At 37.0% G+C, this 20,920-nt stretch overlaps 1 protein-coding gene and 1 pseudogene across 5 annotated transcripts in view; one reads left to right on the top strand and one right to left on the bottom strand.

The window, feature by feature from the left end:
* The window catches only part of LOC306666309 (cytochrome b5 reductase 4), an 86,168-nt gene that overhangs the window by 21,769 nt on the left and 43,479 nt on the right, over positions 1-20,920 (top strand). For 3 of the 4 annotated variants that reach the window (XM_079148290.1, XM_079148291.1, XM_079148288.1), the window contains exons 4-5: positions 4,488-4,569; positions 15,891-15,920. In XM_079148290.1, coding sequence (XP_079004416.1) covers positions 4,488-4,569; positions 15,891-15,920 — 112 coding nt within the window. The remainder of the gene's footprint in view (positions 1-4,487; positions 4,570-15,890; positions 15,921-20,920) is intronic. The other variant, XM_079148289.1, reaches the window with a different exon arrangement.
* LOC306666312 (protein Spindly-like) lies at positions 15,930-20,012 on the bottom strand (annotated as a pseudogene). Its single transcript has one exon. The product of its transcript is annotated as a protein Spindly-like (transcript).

The following is a 20,920-nucleotide window of genomic DNA, read 5'->3' as shown; positions in this document are numbered from 1 at the left end:
TGTTGATGTCTTCGAGGTTTTCTGTTTTTTTGGAGTATAGATTTTCAAAATAGCTTCTAATTATGTTTTGTATTTCAGTTGTGTCTGTTGTGATATTTCCTTGTTCATTCAAATTTTAGTAATTTGAGTTTTCTCCCTTTTTCTCTTTGTTAGCGTGCCTAAGGGTTTATCAATTTTGTCTATTTTTTCAAAGAACCAACTATTTATTTTGTTAATTTTTCTGATTGTTTCTTTTGTTTAATTTCGTTGATTTCAGCTCTGATTTTATCTATTTCCTGTCTTCTACTACTTTTGGTGTTGGTCTGCTCTTCTTTTTCTAGGGCTTTGAGCTGTAGTGTTAAGTCGTTTATTTGTTGATTTTTACTTCTTTTGTTGAATGCGCCCCATGAAATAAATCTTCCTCTCAGTACTGCTTTCATAGTGTCCCAGAGATTTTGATATGATGTTTCTTTGTTCTCATTTACTTCTAATAATTTTTTAATTTCCCTCCTGATGTCTTCTGTTATCCATTCATCGTATAATAGTGTATTATTTAATCTGCAAGTATTGGAGAAGTTTCTGTTTTTTATTCTGTCATTTTTTTGTAATTTCAGTCCATTATGATCTGATAGAGTACAAGGTAGTATGTCTATCTTCTTGTATTTGCTAACAGTAGCTTTGTGGCATAAAACATGGTCTATTTTAGAGAAGGATCCATGTGCTGCTGAGAAAAAAGTGTATTCGTTCTTTGTTGGATGGTATATTCTATATAAGTCGGTTAAGTCTATATTGTTGATTGTGTTATTGAGATCTATGGTTTCTTTATTCAATTTTTGTTTGGACGATCTATCCAGCGGTGAGAGAGGTGTGTTAAAATCACCTAGTATTATTGTGTTGTGGTCTATTTGATTTCTGGAATTGAGAAGGATTTGTTTGACGTACATGGATGAGCCAATGTTCGGGGCATAGATATTTATGATTGTTATGTCTTGCTGATTTATGCTTCCTTTAAGCAGTATGGAATGTCCTTCTTTATCCCTTCTGACTAGTTTTGGCTTAAAGTCCACATTATCTGAAATGAGGATGGACACTCCAGCTTTTTTGCTGTGTCCGTGTGCATGGTATGTTTTTTCCCTTCCTTTCACCTTTAGTCTATGGGTATCTCTTTCTATGAGATGGGTCTCTTGCAGGCAGCAAATTGTTGGATTTTTCTTTTTAATCCAATCTGCCAGTCTATGTCTTTTGATTGATGAGTTCAGGCCATTAACATTCACAGTTATTATTGTGATATGATTTGTATTCCTAGTCATTGGACTCATTTTTGTTTTTTGACATGATTTGGTTTCTCCTTTATTTGGCTATTCCTTTAGGCTAGTTCCTCCCGTTGCTGATTTACATCGTTGTTTTTCATATCTTCCTTATGGAATATTTTGCTGAGAATGTTCTGTAATGCCGGCTTTCTTTTAGTAAATTCCTTTAGCTTTTGTTTATCGTGGAAGGATTTTATTTCATCGTCAAATTTGAAGGTAAGTTTTGCTGGGTATAAAATTCTTGGTTGGCATCCATTTTCTTTCAGGGCTTGGTAAATGTTGTTCCAGGCCCTTCTAGCTTTTAGGGTCTGGACTGAAAAATATGCTGATATTCTTATTGGTTTTCCCCCTGAATGTAATCTGATTCTTTTCTCTCGCGGCCTTTAAAATTCTGTCTTTATTTTGTGTGTTAGGTGTTTTCATAATAATGTGCCTTGGTGTAGGTCTGTTGTAATTTTGCATATTTGGAGTCCTATAAGCCTATTGTACTTGGTTTTCCATTTCATTCTTGAGATTTGGGAAATTTTCTGATATTATTTCATTGAATAGATTGTTCATTCCTTTGGTTTGTTTCTCTAAGCCTTCCTCAATCCCAATTATTCTTAAATTTGGCCTCTTCATGATATCCCATAATTCTTGTAGATTCTGTTCATGATTTCTTACCATCTTCTCTGTTTGGTCAACCTTGTTTTCAAGATTAAATATTTTGTCTTCAATATCAGAGGTTCTGTCTTCCAGGTGATCTATCCTATTGTTTATGCTTTCTATGGCGTTTTTAACTTGGTTTATTGTTTCCTTCATTTCAAAGATTTCCGTTTGGTTTTTTTTTCAGTATCTCTAACTCTTTATTGAAATGCTCTTTTGCTTCTGTTATTTGCTCTTTTAACTGTTGATTAGTGTGTTCATTTAATGCCTGCATTTGTTCTTTCATCTCCTTGTTTGCTTCCCTGATTGTTTTAATTATGTACATTCTGAACTCCCTTTCGGACATTTCTTCTGCTGTGCTGTCATTGGGTTTTATTGATATAGTATCTAGGTTTGTTTCGGACATTTTCTTCCCTTGTTTTCTCATATTGGTCAGATGTCAATGAGACTCTGTGATATTGTAGATTTCCTCTATTGGCTTATAGTGATCCTGTAGATTTCCAGTGTATCACCTACCAGCCTTCAGTATCCAGAAGTCTTGGATTAATTTGATAATGCAGTGCTTCCGAAGAACACTGCCCCTAGCCCGCTACTGGTTCCAGGGAGAGAGACCTGGAGAGGTCTCTTGTTGCATAGCCCTGGTTCCAAAGGCTGGTTGTAGGTCGGAGGTCTCCACTGGCTTGGTGACTTGTGGCTGGCTCTGTGTATACAGGCTCTCACTGGGCGATTTGCCCGGAGAAGCTAGCCTAGAGAGGCGCTTCCCGCCGGAGGGGGGCTGGGCTGCTTGGGGAAGTCCCTGGCGCCCTGTGCTGGTCACTGAAGCAACCTGCGGGCGGGCTGGAGCTGGCTTGGGCGGGCTGGAGCTGGCCGGGCTGCTTCTGTGCAGAAGGGCTCTCACTGGGGGGCCTGTTCCGAGAGGCTGGAGGATCTGTCCCTGTGGGCGGAGCACACCGCCAGACTGCACAGAGCTGCCTGGGGAAGACGCTATCTGCCCTGTCCTACTCTAATAAGCCACTCGAATCCTGGCCTGCCACCCAGCTAAGCTTCGCTGGGTGGGGGAGACTCACCCCGTGGTTCTATCTTAGTCTGAGTCTCTCAATGCCTCCCCTTCTTGAATCCTGAGTTCTGAGGCGACTGGAGATGCAGTCACCCTCTAGTCCGCCATCTCGGATCGCCCCGGGGAAGAAGCCTGCAGCTGGAGGGGGACAATGCTGCCTGGAGAGGTCTCTGGCTGCCCAGCCCTGGTCCCAGAAGCCGCTTGTGTGTCGAATATCTCCGCTGGCTTGGGGACTTGTGGCTGGCTCTGCGTGGAGAGGCTCTCACTGGGCGGTCTGCCCCGGGAAGCTAGCCTAGAGATGTGCTTCCCACCGGAGGGAGCCGGGCTTCCTGGGGGAGTCCCTAGCGCCCTGTGCTGGTCTCTGAAGCAACCTGCGGGCGGGCCGGAGCTGGTAGCGGGGCGGGCCGGAGCTGGCCGCGCTGCTTCTGTGCAGAAGGACTCTCACTGGGGGACCTGTTCCGAGAGGCTCTGACCTGATTATTTTAATGTTTGTATAGTATTTTATTGGGCAATATGTTTTGATGATCCTTTACTGATCTTTTTACAATTGAATATTTAGACTGTTGCAGTGTTTTGCTCATTTAAATAGTGCTATGATTGAGTGTCTTGGTACTTGTATCTTTGTATATATGCAAATATTGTTTCAGGTAAATCCCTAAATGTATAAGTGAAAGAGCTGTTTGAGACTTTTAATGCATATTGAGAACAAAAAACATTTTTTTAAGTCTAATTTCCACCAATGGTGTCTGGCAGCCAATATCATCAGTTGTTTTCCTTGAAGTAACTGTCTTGCTTTGTTCATTTTCAGGAAAATGTCTGCTAAATACCCAAATCTGAATAACCAGTTTGTTTATCAGTTTTTCTTTCATGTATAAATGACCTTTCTGAGAAAAGCCCTATTCAATTTGCAGAATGAACATTTGCTTATGTGTTTTTCCTCAAGTTGACCATCATACTTATAGTAGAAGTATGTTTTGAGAACTTCCTGTTTTGCCACACAGAATATTAAAAGATCCACATTAAAAAGTCCAATTTTAATCAAATCAATAATTTTGGTATTTTGTATAGGATAGTCTTAAATATCACCCCCCTAAGTCTGTTGTGTCAAAGAATATAATGATTACTAGGACATTTTGGAGTCACTGCCTTGATTAGTGCTGAGATGCCAGCAGTTTTACCCACTGTTTCTTATAGCATCTTTGCTAATATCAAAACAGTGAAAAGGGCAAGTAACATCTCAATATTCTCATGAAACTAATAGAGACCTTGTGGATACCTAAAGAGGTGTTTAAAAACCTACAGAAGTCCATAGAACACACTTTGAGGACACTCTTCTAAACAGTCTTTGTCTATGTTGCTTTCCTGTCACTCTCTTGTTGGATAATTGAAACTGCTTCAAAGCAGTCTAAAAAAGTTGATTTTTCTTCATAATTAAATAAGAGAATCCTGTGGAGTTAGAGTTATGTTGCTTTTCTGCCATTTATCTCCCATGCCAGGTTCACCGTTGGGTCAATTATGAATCCATGCTGAAAGAATGCCTGGTTGGCAGAATGGCAGTTAAACCTGCCATCCCAAAAGGTAAGTAAGCGTGCTGGTGCTAAACTGGTATTATTTATGTGTGTTACATCAGTACTTATTTTCTCCTTGGAGTTCAACAAATAGACCGTATCTATTTGATACAGTGATTTGACAAATCACTGTATTTCCCCCATTTTTCATTATCTTCCTGGTCTAGCTACTCTAAAGAAGGTTTTATTTTAGTTCTTAAGAATTATGTAGTGACTTTGTCTTAAAATTTTGACACTTTTTTTAAAGAGAAAATTCACAGTGTGAGGAGTCAGCATTACAAAAGTAAGAAAACTTTATTTACTCTTTGTTTAGTTTTCATTAGTCTCAGTCTGTTGATACATGAGCAGATAGGCAAAAACACTTGGTTAGGATTGATTTTCAGAATGGAATTTTAGATTTAAATTTTTTGATTGTGAGTTATTCACATGATTAAAAAATCTGAAAATACGAAAAGTTATGCAGTAAAAATTTCCCTCCTTCTTTGTGTCCCCTTTACCTTGATTCTTCCCATTCCTTATACCCTTAATGTAGAATACCCCATTTTTCTTTTAAACTGCTTTCAATGTATAATCTCCTTCTTCCCCTTATCTCTGAGTTGGAGCTTTATAATCTGAGTAGTGTTCAGGATCTTGTCTTTATTTCCTGACCTTCTTTCAGAAGAGCACACTTTGAGAATTTTAGACATGGAATTGAAGTATCAGGAATACTTTGTATAACCCTTTTCTGTAAAGGAATGATAGTTATTTCTTTTGAGCAACTCCTAACCTTGACACTCAGATTAGGAGTAAATTGGTTCAACTAGAGTCTTCTACTACCTAGTTCAGTGAATTTGTAATTGAAGGATTTATTGCCAGAGGCTTCTCAATAGTATGGAAATCATGCAAATATGTCTAGATTTGATCCATAGCACAATAACATATTAGCTATGCAATTTTGGAACCAATTTCCACCTCTGATTTGTACAATGATTCATAGTATCAGAAACTCACATGAGTAAATTTCCTTGCACAATGAGTGGAATAGAGGGTAAGGAAGGATTGTTTTTCTTCTTATCACTGCAAAACAAAGAAGCAGTTTGTATATATAACAAAGTAAATAAGTTTGAGCTTCATGTTTGGAAATTCTTCTAAACTCATTTACTTTTGTAAACCAATCCCTTTTGCATCTTCGTTGGCTCTTATGTTCACTAATTTAGTGCCAGCAGGAGATATGATGCTAAACCAAAATTTCTAAACAACTACCTTTACCCAATCCTCAATGTTATTTGCCTTCATAATCCAGTAGTAAAGATCATGTGTTTTTCTGTAATACCATTCAGGGTGATCAGAAAGTATGTCAGGCCCCTTGTGTATGGCTATAGTTTGTATCTGAAATGTCCCTCAAAGACTCATGCATTAACGGACTAGTTGCCAATGCAGCAACATTCTGAGGTGGGGATTTTGGGAAGTGATTAGATCATTAGGGCTCTGACCTCATCAATGGATTAGTCTATTGATGGATTAATAGCTGAGTGAACTATTGGGAGGTTGTGGAAACTGTAGGAGATAAAACCAGTTGGAGGGAGTGGGTTCTTGGAGGTGTGCCCTTGGGGACTATATCTTATTGCCAGCCCCTTTCTCTCTCTCTCTTTCTCTGTCTCTCTGTTTCATGGTCTCAATTAGGTGAGCATCTCCACTCTACCACATGCCTGCCTCCATGATCTATCTCATTAAAGGCCCAAAGTGATGGGGCCAAGTGTCCATGGACTGAAAGCCATGTGCCATGAGCCAAAATAAATCTTTTCTCCTTTACGTTTGTTTTCTCAGGTACTTTATCACGAGAATAGAGAACTAACTAAATGTCTACCCCATAGAATAAATTTGATTAGTAAAAGAACTTTTCTGTTTTCTTTCTCCCTCTCTGGAAATGAAGGAGAGATAATCTTCAGCATGCTTGACCAGGTACAATAAACATAATCTTAAATAAACAGATTAAGGAAATTCCCAGATTAAAAAAAAGTCAGGGGGATATAGTAATCAAGAATGATAAGCCCCTACTTCCCCAGGCCCTTATATAGATACTAGGAACTTCGAGCCACATAGGAATTTTAATGGTCACATAGGGATGGAAGGCAGTCCTTTTTTTTTTTTTTTTTTGCGGTACTGGGGATCAAACTCAGGGCCTTGTGCTTGCAAGGCAAGCACTCTATCAGCTGAGCTGTCTCCCCAGCCCTGAAGGCAGAGTCTTGAGTTCTTAATAGACAGGAACATCTTTGAGATGTTGGAGTGTCTATCTTGTTTTCAAGTGACCTTGTTTACAAGGTGATGGAGAAGAGGAAAGAAATTTCTGAGAATTTGATACCAAACAAGGGCTTGCTCTCTGCACATAGAAGCCATTACTGAAACTGAGTGTTGTAAAAGAGAAAGCTTTTTGCAGTATTCATCCAGCAAAGAGGCCAGGAACTGTTAAGCTCCTATTTGCCTCCTACATCAGTTGGTAGCAGGGGGATTTATAGAAGGGAAGCAGCTTCTTGTCTGTTGAATGGTAAGAAAGGGAAGTTTTAGGCTTGTCTTATGCAGACATAGATAGTCATCATGCCTCTTCACAGATTGCATATTTCTTTCAGTGGAGAAGTTATCATGTTCTACATGGATACTTTTGAGCTTATAATGTCAAATGGTCATTGACTGGAGAAACTGATTTTTTCTGTAGATGTCTTTTTCTTTTTCTTTTTTTCTTTTCTTTCTTTCTTTTTTTTTTTTTTTTTTTGGTTACAGTGGTGAAAAGCTGACTAATACAATAGCTAAAGCTTTTTTTTTTTTTTTTTAATACCAAGGATTGAACTCAGGGGCACTCAACCACTGAACCAAATCCCCAGCACTATTTTGTATTTTATTTAGAGACAGGGTCTCACTGAGTTGCTTAGCGCCTCACTTTTGCTGAGGCTGGCTTTGAATTCACTATCCTCCTGCCTCAGCCTCCCAAGTTCCTGGGATTATAGGCAAGTGCCACCACGCCCAGCTCAGGCATTTTGTTATTTATGGAATTTAGGTTCAGGTGTTGGCATAGCTGATTTCCGTCCTACCCCCTTGTGAGTTTAAATATACTCTTGTGAGTTAGGAATAAGCATTTCGGATTCAGAATAAGTATGTGGTCTCAGAAACTCCATACTAAGAAGTAAAATGGTCTCTTATTATTGGTTTCACAGGCTTCCTGACAAACATATACATGAATTTTTAATGGAGAAACACACTTCATCCTGAAATCCTTAAAATCCCATAGATATAGATCAGACAGCTATTCCTGCTCAATAGAAATTTGAGAACATGTGAGGAAATAAATCAGCAGAAACAAATAGCAGAATTTCACCCCCAGAACTTAATTATTCATATCTAGAATAAAGATAATTATGTTTTAAATATTTAGGAAAATAAGAATGAATTGCTAACATGAGTGGAAAATGAAAGACTTAAAAATAGCAGTGTGGAATTGAAAAAGAACTGTTTATAACTTCTAGAAATGAAAAATGAAACTCGTGGAAGTAAAACTAAGATGTACATAGCATGAATTGTCAAATAAATCAGGCATAATAGAAAAGTTCAGAAAACAGCATGATTGAATAGCAGAACCTATACAGAAAGTGGCACAGAGACAAGAAAATAGAAAAAAAAATGCAAGAAATGTGAATGATAGAATAATAAGACTTAACACTTATAATCAAATTTCCAGAATGAACTAGTGAGAATGAGGAAGAGGCAGCATATGAAGGGTCAGTGGCTTAGAATTTTTCAGAATTGATAAAAGAATAAATCTTTAAGTTCAACTAGTTCAATAAATCTGAAACAAGGTAAGTAAATCAACATGTAGACTCTTTGTAGTGAAACTATAGAATATCAAAGACAATGAAAAAAATGGAAAAGTAGTCAGAGATAGGCAACCATTAGTTTTGACAGCTAGGTTTATTTACTAACTACTATAGCCAGTTTACTAAAATAATGGTAGAAGACAGTGAACAGTAGAATTGTATCTTGAAAATGTTGAGGAAAAAAATAACTAAATTTAAAACCAAATCAATCTAAAACCAAAAACAAACAAACAAAAACCCCAAAAGACAAAATACAAAGCAGAAACAAAAATCCAACAAACAAACTGTTTTTCCTCATCAGTAAAGTGGGGTCTAAGAATAAACACCCTGGGCTGGGGAGATAGCTCAGTTGGTAGAGTGCTTGCCTTGCAAACACAAGGCCCTGGGTTCGATCCCCAGGACCGCCAAAAAAAAAAAAAAAAAAAAAAAAAAGAATAAACACCCTGGGCTGGGGATATAGCTCAGTGGTAGAGCACTTGCCTAACATGAGCAAAGCCCTGGTTCAATCCCCAGTGTGGCAAAAAGGAAAAAAGATCAAACTTCCTTATGTCATTGTGAGGATTGAATAATGTTTGCTACAAAAAAAGCAACAAATGATGGAGAAAATTTAAGTGTTTATTACTTTGTGGTCACCTTTGCCCCTCTGTTCCTTTGATTCTTTTCTATATCTACAGTTAACAGGTATAAACTAGCATGCAATGATCTGTTTTACCATGGAAGATGGTTCTATTCCTGTGAAAATTTAAGTATTATATTATTTTTGACAGGATCTGTGAGAGTGGAGTTGTGAATCAATCTGTGCTTCACTATAAAATCTTTTGGAATCATGAATATTTACTAGGGTGAGGCCAGTAGCAGATGGTGAAATGAGAGAACTTGCAAGGCATTAGGAAGCAAAGACAAGAATTTTACAAACCAGAAGAGCATTGGTTGTTAAGTAAAGGGACTTCTGTAACAGTGGAGACTTAAGATCTACCCACACAAAGATTGCAAATTTGACCAAACAAGCAGTGAATTAGGGAAAAGTATTAGGTTAACAGAGCCCGAACTCCAGGCTGACCAGAACAGGGAGACATTATGAAAGGGACAAAAGCAACTAAGAGAGAAGATTGAATGTGTCAGAAATAAGAAAGTTATTTTAACAACCCCTTGTATGCCTTTCATCATAGACAAAGATGAAACATCAGTCTCTCTTGACCTGAGATTCACCAATAGAGACCATTAGATGTAATGGTAACTGTGTAATTGTCCAAACTAGGACAGTTTTAAGAATGAAAGCAGGCTCTATTAGAATATTATGCTGGTAATAGGGGGTAAAATCTGGCAAACCAGGGTATGTGTTCCCCTTACAATTAAAACTCCTAAGTGAGGGTGAAAGGAGACTTGCTGAAATGGAACTTGGTGGGGGAGGTGGTAGATACACTGAAGAGGGATTTTATATATGGTCTTCTTTCAGTATCACAGCCTGAAACTTTTAGATGAGGTGAGATGTCAGACCCCAGTGCAGGAATCCAGAACTGGCATTTTAGGGGGATCCCCAATTAGGCAGTTCTAGGTTAGTTCTATGGGGGTTTCTGTTATGGCTATGGTATTACGTCTGTGTTTCAAGGAATAAAACATGAAAGTGAGCAGATTCAGAATATAAAACATATAGTATATTATTATCAAGCAAAGAATCAGATTGGCTTATTATAATCCTTTGTTTAAAAACATTATGGATTATATTAGACTATGAAGTATTATCAGTAACAAAGGAGAAACTTCGCTTGAAAAGGTAAGCTTCAATTATGGTAATTTCTATAGTGGAACAGTTCATTCTGTAATAAAGATGAAAAATGAGTTCTTATTCTGCCCTTATTCTTTGGTGTCATTATTGTAGCTGCCAATCACGTGGCTATTGAGCACTAGAAATATACCCAGTACAAATTCAGATATGCTGAAGGTTAGAATAAAATATCTCTGGATTTCAAGATTTAGTGGGGAAAAAATATAAATTAATTTACCATTTTTACATTGGTTTCATGTTAAATGATAATATTATGGATATATGGTCAAAACCTATTACTAAATTTAATTTAACTTGTTTCTCTTTTACTTCTTTAATTTGTTACTGGAAGATTTAAAATTATACTCGTGGCTTTCTTTTCTTTTGGACAGCACTGTTCTAACCCTTAAGTGTACTTTTAAAAATGTAATATTTTTTTTAAAAATGTGTTTTTCAGTGGTATCATGTAGTCTCAGAAATGTTTCTTCTTTATTTCTCTTTGCTTTATCATAGTTTCTGTTGCTTCATGTTTTTGGATTTCATAGCCATTCCTTAGCGGTTAATGACTGTAAACAATTTAGAACCTTAGATTAGTAGAACAGCTGAAGATGGAAGCTGTTCTGACACTTCCATTTGAAAAGCAAAGACACTGAGGCTTATATGTATACATACCTTACCAAAACTAGAGTTCTTCTTTTGTCTGTTTGTCCTTCCTTCCTCCTTCATTCCTTCCTTTCTTCCTTTCTTTTTTGTACTGGGAATTAAATCCAGAGTTCTTTAATTGAAGAAACCTAATGTTTAAAGAAATCATAGGTGTCCTTTTTTTTTTGTAAGACAGTTGCCTTATTAATGTTAACCACTTTTGAGTAATTTATTTTCCTTTGTTCTTAATGACTGGTATATCAACTGGGGTTGATTTTGCTCCTCAGGGGACATTTGGCAATGCTTGGAGACATCCAGTTATAGCAACTAAACTGCATGCTACTAGCATTCTAGTGGATAGATTTCAGGGATGCTATTAAATCCCTATAATGCAGAGACAGAATTTTACAACAAAGAATTGTCTAGCTCTCAATGTTAGAAGGGCTGAAATGGAGAAACCATCTTGCATGTATTAGTTCTTTATTCTAAAATATATTAGTGGCACATGCAAGCTAAGCTGGTATGTAGACAATGGCTAAGTCTCTGGTTCATCCCAGCCAAGGCAAACTCTGGCATCTGTAGAGTCAGAGATGTAGATAGACACCTGGACCAGTAAGGTGCTGAGTCATTAATTTCCAGGTGTCAATTCAAATGGTGTAATTCAGGTAGACAAAGCACAGGCTTTAAGGCTCACTGGTAGGGGAGAAGCAAGACTAGTGGAGAGCAGGGACTGGTGGTCATACTGAAGTGGGCCTTGCTGTCTCAATGTGGCTGACTTAATTTGTTCATGCTGCCATAGGGCCCATTATCTTGGTGATTTTTTTCCAGAAAGATTTAAGGGAAAGGTAATTAAAAATAGTTGAGGAGTTGTGGTTAGGAGGCAGATGCAAACCTAAACAGGAAGTGTCTCCTGGTGTTGGTGTGACTGACTGACATTTTATGTCATCATTTGTTTTATTTCAGATGTTTTAATCACCTTTTTGTTGCCATGATAAAATATCTAAGATAAAGTACTTAAAAGGAGTAAAGATTTATTTTGGCTCATGGTTTCAAATGTTCAGTCCTTGATTGCCTGGCTCCATTGCTTTGGGCCTGAGGAGAGGCACAATATGGCAACAGGAACATGCAGAAGAGAAAGCTGCTCATCTTATGTGGTCCAAGAAGCTGAGAAACAGAGGAAAGGACTGGGGACAAGTTATAGCCTTCAAGGACATGCCAACTCACCTTTTAAAGTAGGCCCTAGCTCCTAAAGTTTCTACCACCTCCCAATAGTGCCACTAGCCAGGGACCAAGCCTTCAAAATATGAACCTTTGGGGGATGTTCCAGATTCAAACCATAACACAAGGCCAAGATGATTTTTAAACATGTGTATAATCATATGTAGGTGATTCCAAATGAGGAAGAAATTGTCCCTCAGAGGATAGGACAGGAGTGGAAAATAACTGATAAATTGGGGAACTGAATGAAAAATGATGAGTATAGCTAACTGAGAAAGAAAAAATAAACTTCTGCAAGTGTAGTATATAGTATGATAGTTAAAGGAACAGTAGAGAAAAAACTGACCCTCGAATATGTTAAGTATCTGGTACTTTTAAATCTTAATCCTGGGATTTTTTTCAGGGTATATGTTTTAACTTTTTTTTCCCCACAAATGCCGATGATTGAATGCAGGACTTTGCACATCCTAGGCCAGTATTCTACCATTGACTGAGCAACATCCCCAGCCTTTTTATTTTAACTATTAAGTCTTCTTTTTAATTCTTTTAGTAAACTGCCTCTAGGAGAATGAGTAATCCCGAGCCTTTGAAGTTAAAGAGATATATAAAAGTTAAAGGAGATTCCAAAGGTATTTACAAAGATGAATACAGGAAAGATGAATAAAAAGTAGCTTAAAAACATAGAATTTATTAAATTTTATCAGATTTTAATAATGAATAATTCAAAACAAAAGCAGAAATCAGGGTTATGTTTTGTTAAGACAAGTTATATTTTGTTAAGACAAGTTCTGTTTAGAGACATAGAAGAAGAGAAAAAATCATTATTAAACACACTGTAGAGAACTAGAGAACATATAAATATTTTATTTTTAGTTCATTTTTTAATAAGGAATAAATTCTTATGATTCAAAAAGTTTCCTTGTATGTTGCCGCCTGCAGCAACAATCCCGCAGTAATTTATCTGAGGTGGACTGGAACTGAACTACTTCTATTATCTTTATCTGGACTATTTCCTTGCTTGCTTACTTGTTCGTTTATAGTTTATAGAGGAAGAGAGGCTTTGAGAGGAAGAGAGGCTTTGCTTACTTTTAGTTTTAGAGGAAAAGAGACTTTGCTTAGAGGAAGAGAGACTTTGCTTAATTTTAGAGGTGCTACTTCTTAGAGTTCTGCTGCTTCTTAGAGGTGCGTCCTGCATCCTAAAGGTGCATGCTAGCGGTGCGTGCTATCAGAGGTGCTTCCTATCAGAGGTGCTTCTTAGTGGTGCGTCCTGTGACCTGCAACCCGCGATCTAGAGGTGTGTTCTTAGTTCCCCGTTCTGCGATCTGTGACCTAGAGTTGTCTGCTTAGTCCCGCGTTCTGCGAACTGCAACCTTCATTCTGCGATCTCCTCCCAGGCCAAGAGAATGTCTTATATCCCTAAGGCAGCCAATCACCTAAGGATTAAGTAGCACGGTTGGAGCATGCACCATGGTACCAATCAAGAATGAGGAACATCTGTTGACCACTAGCGCAGAGGAGACATTAACTAATCAGGCAAAAGTAGATCATGCTGGGTTAACACTAATTATGCGCCACCTCTTGGCCCAACGCCAGCTGCCATCCTAGGGCTCTCTGCACTTGTATACCTGTCTCCCATCAGCCCTTTCCCTTCCCATGCACGCATGAAAGTAACCATGTTATTATAGTTTTATTGTAAATTCTTTCCAGTTGTCTTTATAAATAATCTGAATATATCTTCCTAATTTTTAATCAAATTTCATCATGTGATATAATATCCCTGTTAAGATGATGATCAGGAGATCAATAGAATGAGTGTACTGGTAAAACATTCTTTCTTTTTTAACCCTACGGGCTCCACTCAGCAAGGATAAACCAGGTTTGAATCACAGTTAAACATGCTCATTTAGCCCCCTTACCAATGAAGAGTAGAGTGCGGATAGATGACAAGGCAGGCCTTCTAAATGACTCTGACCTCTTCAGGAGTAGAGGCTCTTTGCAGAGTAGTGTAATTTAACCAACATTATGAGAAGATACAAATTTGATTGTTCATGGAGCCAGTCAAATGATAGAATTTACTATCAAGAGAGAGTATCAAATTTTCTTTCAAGGGAGAAGGTATCTCCTGTGACTAAAATGATTGAGATGTAAGTATGCTTTAGAGTGAAAAGTGGTCTATATTTCTATGACTTGGTTTAAAAAAAAAAAAAGAGAGTTGTAAAAGTTATACCAGTAGAGTTTTAAAGATAATTCAGATCATATAAGTAGAAAGTCTCTTCTAACTGATACTTCTTATATTGAAAAAAAAAAATTACTTAGGAAAAAAGTGACTAATCCTGCAAAATCCGAAAAGTTCTGACAGATTCAACTCAATTCACCGAAGGCAAGAAGTGATCACATGAAATAATATTTTTTTCCTAGGAAAAAATTACCAAGAACACTTTTTTCAAAATCTTGTGAAACTCTTAGGTAAAAACAAATTGTTTTTCATGATAAATGAGATCAAACTTCTGTCTTTGTTGTACACTGAAGAATGATTTAATTTACTTCTGTGTTGTGAATTTGTTGTTTACTACAAGATTAAGAATCACAGTGGCAGTAACAGTGATAGATAAAATTGGAGTAAAGTTAGTGATCAAGGGGGGGACATCTGTGTTCCTTGCTGATTGTAAGATTAGATTTTTACCTGGTGGTTGAGAAACACAGCTCATTTTGAGGTATAATTTAAGTGTATTTTAAATCTTGTGTTTTTTTGAAATGTGTTAACCCAAGCAACAGCATGTCAAAAATAGGGCCAAGTTTCAAGGGAGACAAATCCAATCTTTGGTTTATTGTTAAAGGTGGTAGATTTCATTCAAGTCCTTGCCTTCTAATTTTTATTCTTAAATGAGGGAATTAAATAATTGTTATATGTTGTTGGGTTCACTTTCAGTTATAAAATGATTTTAGTAAAATGGGCAAATTTAAATGGCCTCCTTAGATATGCTTCTTGTGTGCTGGGTAAGTCAAGTAGAAATAATTATGGAATTTCTGATGATTAGTAATTAGAAGACAAAAAAAATTTGGAAGTTTTGACTTAAAGACATTGTTTTATTTTTCTGTAAAACTAGGTAATGTCAATTTAAAAAGTTATGTGACCTTGATGATATAACACAGATTTTAAGATACAACTTTGTGAATCGGCTGTCATATTGGGGGAAAAAAAAAAAAGCTTGTTAAAATTTTTTTTTTTTGTTTTAACACTAATAATTGTATTCAAAATACATGTGAAAGTCAACATATTTTCATAATTTTAGCTACTTTAAACTTGTAATAATGACTTTTAAGTGCTGATAATAATAAAAAAGAAAGAATATAAAGTGCATTTCTTTGTATTGTTGACACGTATGTTTTATTTTATGGAATATAGTTTAATAAATTCTGTTTATACTAATTTACAATTTGATATCCTGGACTAAACCTGGGGTTTATTTGCCCACCAGAGGAATTTACCAGGGGTGTATAGCTCTGTGATAGAGAATTTGCCTAGAGTTCGCAAAACATTCCATTTGATTTCTAGCATGGTATGAAATAGGGAAAGAAAGAAAGTGACCAAAGAAGTAGAAAAAAGCCCAGTGAAATGAGAGACAAACATCTGGAGAAATGGCCTGGCAATCATTAGAGATGAAAGTTACTTATTTTAAACAAAGACCATCTATTTATTAGACTCATTTCTGTCTTCAGGACTTACCAAAAAAAAAAAAAAAAAAAAAAAAAAAACTTTCATTAAAGAAGGGCTGTGAGGATTAAATCAAAATGTTCTGATGTTCTCTTTGACATGATAGTATTTTTATCTGACTTTTCCTCCCCCAAATCGCCCTACAGACTATCGTGAGGAAAAGAAAGTCTTAAATGGTAAGTCACACAGATTTATAATAAAAAATATATCATAACTCATGCTTATGTATAATGTTGTATGACAGAGTGTCTGGAGAGGTTAGTTTTTTTTTAAGTGCAAGAGATGATGTCTTTACTTGACCAGTCTTAAAGAGGATTTGATACAATATTATGGGCCCCTCATTCCGGCCATTACTTGCTTTCAGTAGTTCTTTCTGTGACATCTTTGAACACATATTCTTTTGCCCAAAACTTGTGTACTTGTGGTGATTAAAACAGGGCTGAGAGGTTCAGTGCCCTCAGGCACTTGAACTCACTTTCAGTGTTTATACACAAATGCTGAATAGCTTACTAAGCTACCCCTCTGGGCTGAGCTGTGCTGGCTTCCTCAGCCATTTAGTATGACTTGTAATTCTGACTGACACTGCTCACCCCCTCCCCAAAATTTGCTGTGATGGTGATTCATGAAATGCATGGGGCTACTCTGACTGAACTATATTATTGTACATTTAGATATAATTTTCTCCCTGTTTACAAAAGAAAGTTATAGAAATGCAACTAACAAGCTAGATTGGATGAGTTATCTTTTCCTTTTGGATTAGAAAAAATAGTCTGTATTGTAGATGAATTTATGCAATTTATGATACCTGAAGTTGTTATCTGATGGTATTACACTGCAGTAAATTAAGGACTAGTCTTAGTTTTCATCTGATGATGGACTCCTTTGAGATACTACAAAAGTAACTATTGTGTAAAGATTAATTACTAATGGACTGGACGTTTTCTTTCCCACCACATGTGCTTTATAGAACCTGTTACCTTCCTTTGGATGCACTATATTTAACTAATATGCCAGTTAGAGTTCGCCTTAAAAATGGAAAATAGTATCTGTTCAGTTCCTTAGCCCATTTATTGATTGGGTTATTTGTTTTTTTTTTTTTTTTTTTTTTGGTGTTAAGTTTTTCGAGTCCTTTATATAACCTGGAGATTAATGCTCTGTCTGAGGTGCAGGTGGTAAAGATTTTCTCCCATTCTGTAGGCTCTCTCTTCACATTCTTGATTGTTTACTGTGCTGTGAAGAATCTTTTTTAAAGTTATTGCAATTTTACTTTACATTTTAAAATTATTTGTTTCATATGCTTGAGTCATAAAATCTAAAACATGAATGTGAATACAAAGATGAACATAGGTGCTTCAAAAACTGACAAAATCTGTAACAATATTTTCAAAATCAAATTTCCTATTTTTACAATACAGTGAAAAACTAAGTTCATGAAAAAGATTACATACAAAAATACAATAGTAAATGACTTCAGTTTTCTCTTTTCAAATAGATGGTTCTGAAGGTAGGTTAAAACATTCACTTTACTGGAAAAAATCCAAATACTAAACAGCATATAGAATTAAATTAAGTATAGTCTTCCTCCTGTTAACAGTTTATTCAGTGTGACTCATAGAGGTCCATGAAGGCTTGTCTCTTAAAAAAACTCTTCAGGTTAGAATCACAACCAAAATTTGAAAGCCTGGTCAAAGAAGCAGGAAAATGCTGGGTCTTAACACAAAGAGCAGATGTGAGTATTCCGCAAGGTGGTACCACCACTCCTACTCTTAACTAAGCTCCTCAATGACCTCAGGGCAAGTACTGCCTCCCAGTGATCAGAGGGAAGTCCTTACTCCTGAGGACACTGGGTCTGTGGAGTGGATTTGGAGGACACATATACAATAGGGTGTGATTTCTTGCAAGGTTCCTTTTCCCATTTGCTTGCAGGTTCTTTCTCTTCCTTAATGTCTGTTTAAAGCCTTGACTGGGCAGCTAACCTGAGAGAGCTGGGCATGGGTGTTCCCGCTTCTTTCACTTAAGACTTCAGCATCAGCTGGCCCTGCTGCAAGCTTCACACATTTCTTCTACCTCTTTAGCTGCACATTCACCGGCAGATTTTTGTGAGGAGGAAGAGGGGCCACGGGAGTGTTTGTAGATACTGATTTTTCTAACTGCAAGTCACCTTCTGCTTGGTTAGGACAGGACTGTGTCTCCTTCTGAGGTAGGAATCTAGAAGTTCCTTCCCCGACAGCACCACTGGCACATTCATTTTCAGGGGTGGTTATATCCAGAGATAGCATCTCCCGCCTCTTTTTGAGTACAGGCACTTGATTGTCTCTTCAGGTTCATACTTTAGCTTCAATTCATCCAGCTTATCTCTCAGTTTCATATTTTCACTTTCTGAAAGCTGAAGGTGTCTTTCATTTGCAAAAAGTTTTCACTAAATATCCAGGGTCCACTGGTTCTCAAACAACACTCATTCGCTGTATGGACAATTCGCCCTTGCTGCTTTCATTTTCTCTGTTTAAGTTCTCAAGATTTAGCTGAAGTAAATCTGTATAATAGGCTGCTTCTTTAGTGATTGATATTTGACTTTCATACTGATAAGTTGGCGTTCCATTGCCACCCTTCAGTCTTCTACCTCTGCAAACAGAGTTGCCCTTACTATTGGGATCCAGCTGTACCTGGAGATCTTGATTTGCTATGTGAACTTTCTCTAAGGCATCATACTAAGAAACTGCTTCTTTCTCCTGCTCTTCTTTTTCTTCTTTAAGTCGGTCTATCTGGTACATTAAATTAGTACTAAGATGTTCTAATTGTTCCTGCCTGTACTGTAGTTCATTCACTTCTTTGAGGGCAGTATTCACGCTTTCCATTTCAGCTAGCTGAACCTGAAGAGCTAGCATCTCTGAAGACATGCTTTCATGCACACACGCACACATCATTGTATCTCTTCCGATTTATAAGAGAGGAGTTCCTTCTGGTAGTCTACTTTGTGCTTCAACTGCTTTTCACTAAGCCTTACTTCATTTAACTCTGCTTTCAATTTTTCCATACATATCCAAACCTTGTTTTTGAGTTCATGCACTTCTTGTCCATGGCTTCTGCTTAGCTGCTCTTCTAATTGTTCTAGCTGCATTTTTTGTTGCTGTTTAATAGCTTCACATTCACAACTCAAACTGTCTAACATGTGACTCTTGAGCTTAACTTCTCTCTGAAGAGTATATTTTTCTTGTTTATAATTCTCATTCATGTTCATCATTTCATTATGACATTTATCTAATTGATTTTGCAATTCATTCTGGCTCTCCGGTAGTTGTAAACCATACTGTGCAGCTTTCAGTCGCTCTTTTTCAACCTCTTTGGGCTTACTTCGAAGATCTGCAGTATCTGCCTCCATGTTCTTTTCCTGTTCTTAGCCTACTCTATCTTCCTCACTCCTTCTTCCAGCTGCTATGGCTGGTGGCTAGAACTCAGAGATCCTGGGGTCCTGATCCATGATGCCAGCTCCGCCCTACCCCAGAGTCATCCTCCCATTCATTTACTTAGTTCTCTAGTAAGTGGCAGGGCTTTTTGAATTCATTTCCTGCGAGAGAGCATGAAGAAACTTTTTAGTGTGAGTCTATCCCATTAATTGATTCTTGATTTTACTTCTTGTGCTTTAGGAGTCTTGTTAAGGAAATCAGTTCCTAAGCCAATATAGTGGAGATTTGGGCCTACTTTTTCTTCTATTAGGCTCAGGGTCTCTGTTCTAGTACCTAAGTCCTTGATCCACTGTGAGTTGAATTTTGTGCAGGTGATAGGAGTTTAATCTCATTTTGCTACATATGGATTTCCAGTTTTCCCAGCACCATTTGTTGAAGAGGCTATCTCTTCTCCAGTGAATGTTCTTGGTGCCTTTGAAGAAATTCAGTCAGTCAACAAATATATAAAAAATGTTCAATATAGTAATTAGAGAAATGCAAATTAAAACTACACCGAGATTTCATTTCCTGTCAGAATGGCAATTATCAATCAACAAGCAACAATAAATGTTGGCAAGGATATGGGAAAAAAGGTTCCCTTATATGTTGCTGATGGAACTGCAAATTGGTGCAACTACTCTGGAAAGCAGTATGGAGATTCCTCAGAATACTTGGAATGAAACCACCATTTGACCCAGTTATCTCACTCCTTGGCATATACCCAAAGGACTTAAATCAATGTACTATAGTGACACAGTCACATCAATGTTTATAGCAGCTCAATTCACAATAGCTAAACTATGGAACCAACCTAGATGCCCTTCAACAGATGAATGGATAAATAAATGTGTATATATATACACAATGGAATATTACTCAGCTTTAAAGAAGAATGAAATTATGGCATTTGCCACTAAATGGATGGAACTAGAGAATATGATGCTGAGTGAAATAAGCTCATCCCAAAGAACTAAAGATCAAATATTTTTTCTGATATGTGGATGCTAATTCACAATGAGGGGGTGCTAGGGAAGAATAGGGGTGCTTTGGATTAGAAAGAAGGGAGGGGAGGGAGTATGGGGAAAGGAAGGATAGTAGAATGAATCAGACTTTATTACCCTATGTGCATATATGATTATACAACTGGTGTAATTCTACATCATATACAACCAGAAGAATGAGAAGTTGTACTCCATTTATATATGATGTGTCAAAATGCATTCAACTTTCATGTATAACTAATTAGAACAAATTAAAAAAGAACAAATAATACTCCAAAAGTGATCTGGCTAGCATCATTACCACTTGTGACTTGGATCCTATAGGATTGTAATACATATCTATATTTATTAGCTGCCTCACACTTTTGACTCATTTAAATCTATATGGTAAATCTGTGTGTTTGCAAATATGATCTGCCTGTCTTCTGTGTCATTATTCCAACAGCTGCTTAAAATACTGAGTGTGATAGACTATTTTCATATTCCTCAAGAGACCTGATCCCTTCAACTCAATGTCAATAAATCAGCATTTGGGGATGGAAAATGTCCCTTCAGTGCACCTTATTTTACTTACTTATTTTCCTTCACCTCACATTTACACCATATTCTTTCAACTTATCCAGAAAGATATTATGTAAAGTTGATTCGTTTGTTTTTTGGTTTTCTTTTTGCAAATGTTGAAATCAAGAAACAGTCTATGGCATATAATATTACTCTGTGTAATGTCATGCT

Source organism: Sciurus vulgaris (genome assembly GCF_902686455.1).
Source record: "Sciurus vulgaris genome assembly, chromosome: 7".
NCBI classification, from domain to species: Eukaryota; Metazoa; Chordata; class Mammalia; order Rodentia; family Sciuridae; genus Sciurus; species Sciurus vulgaris.
The sequence above is the reverse complement of the archived record's forward strand: the minus strand, read 5'-3'. Positions and strand labels throughout refer to the sequence as shown.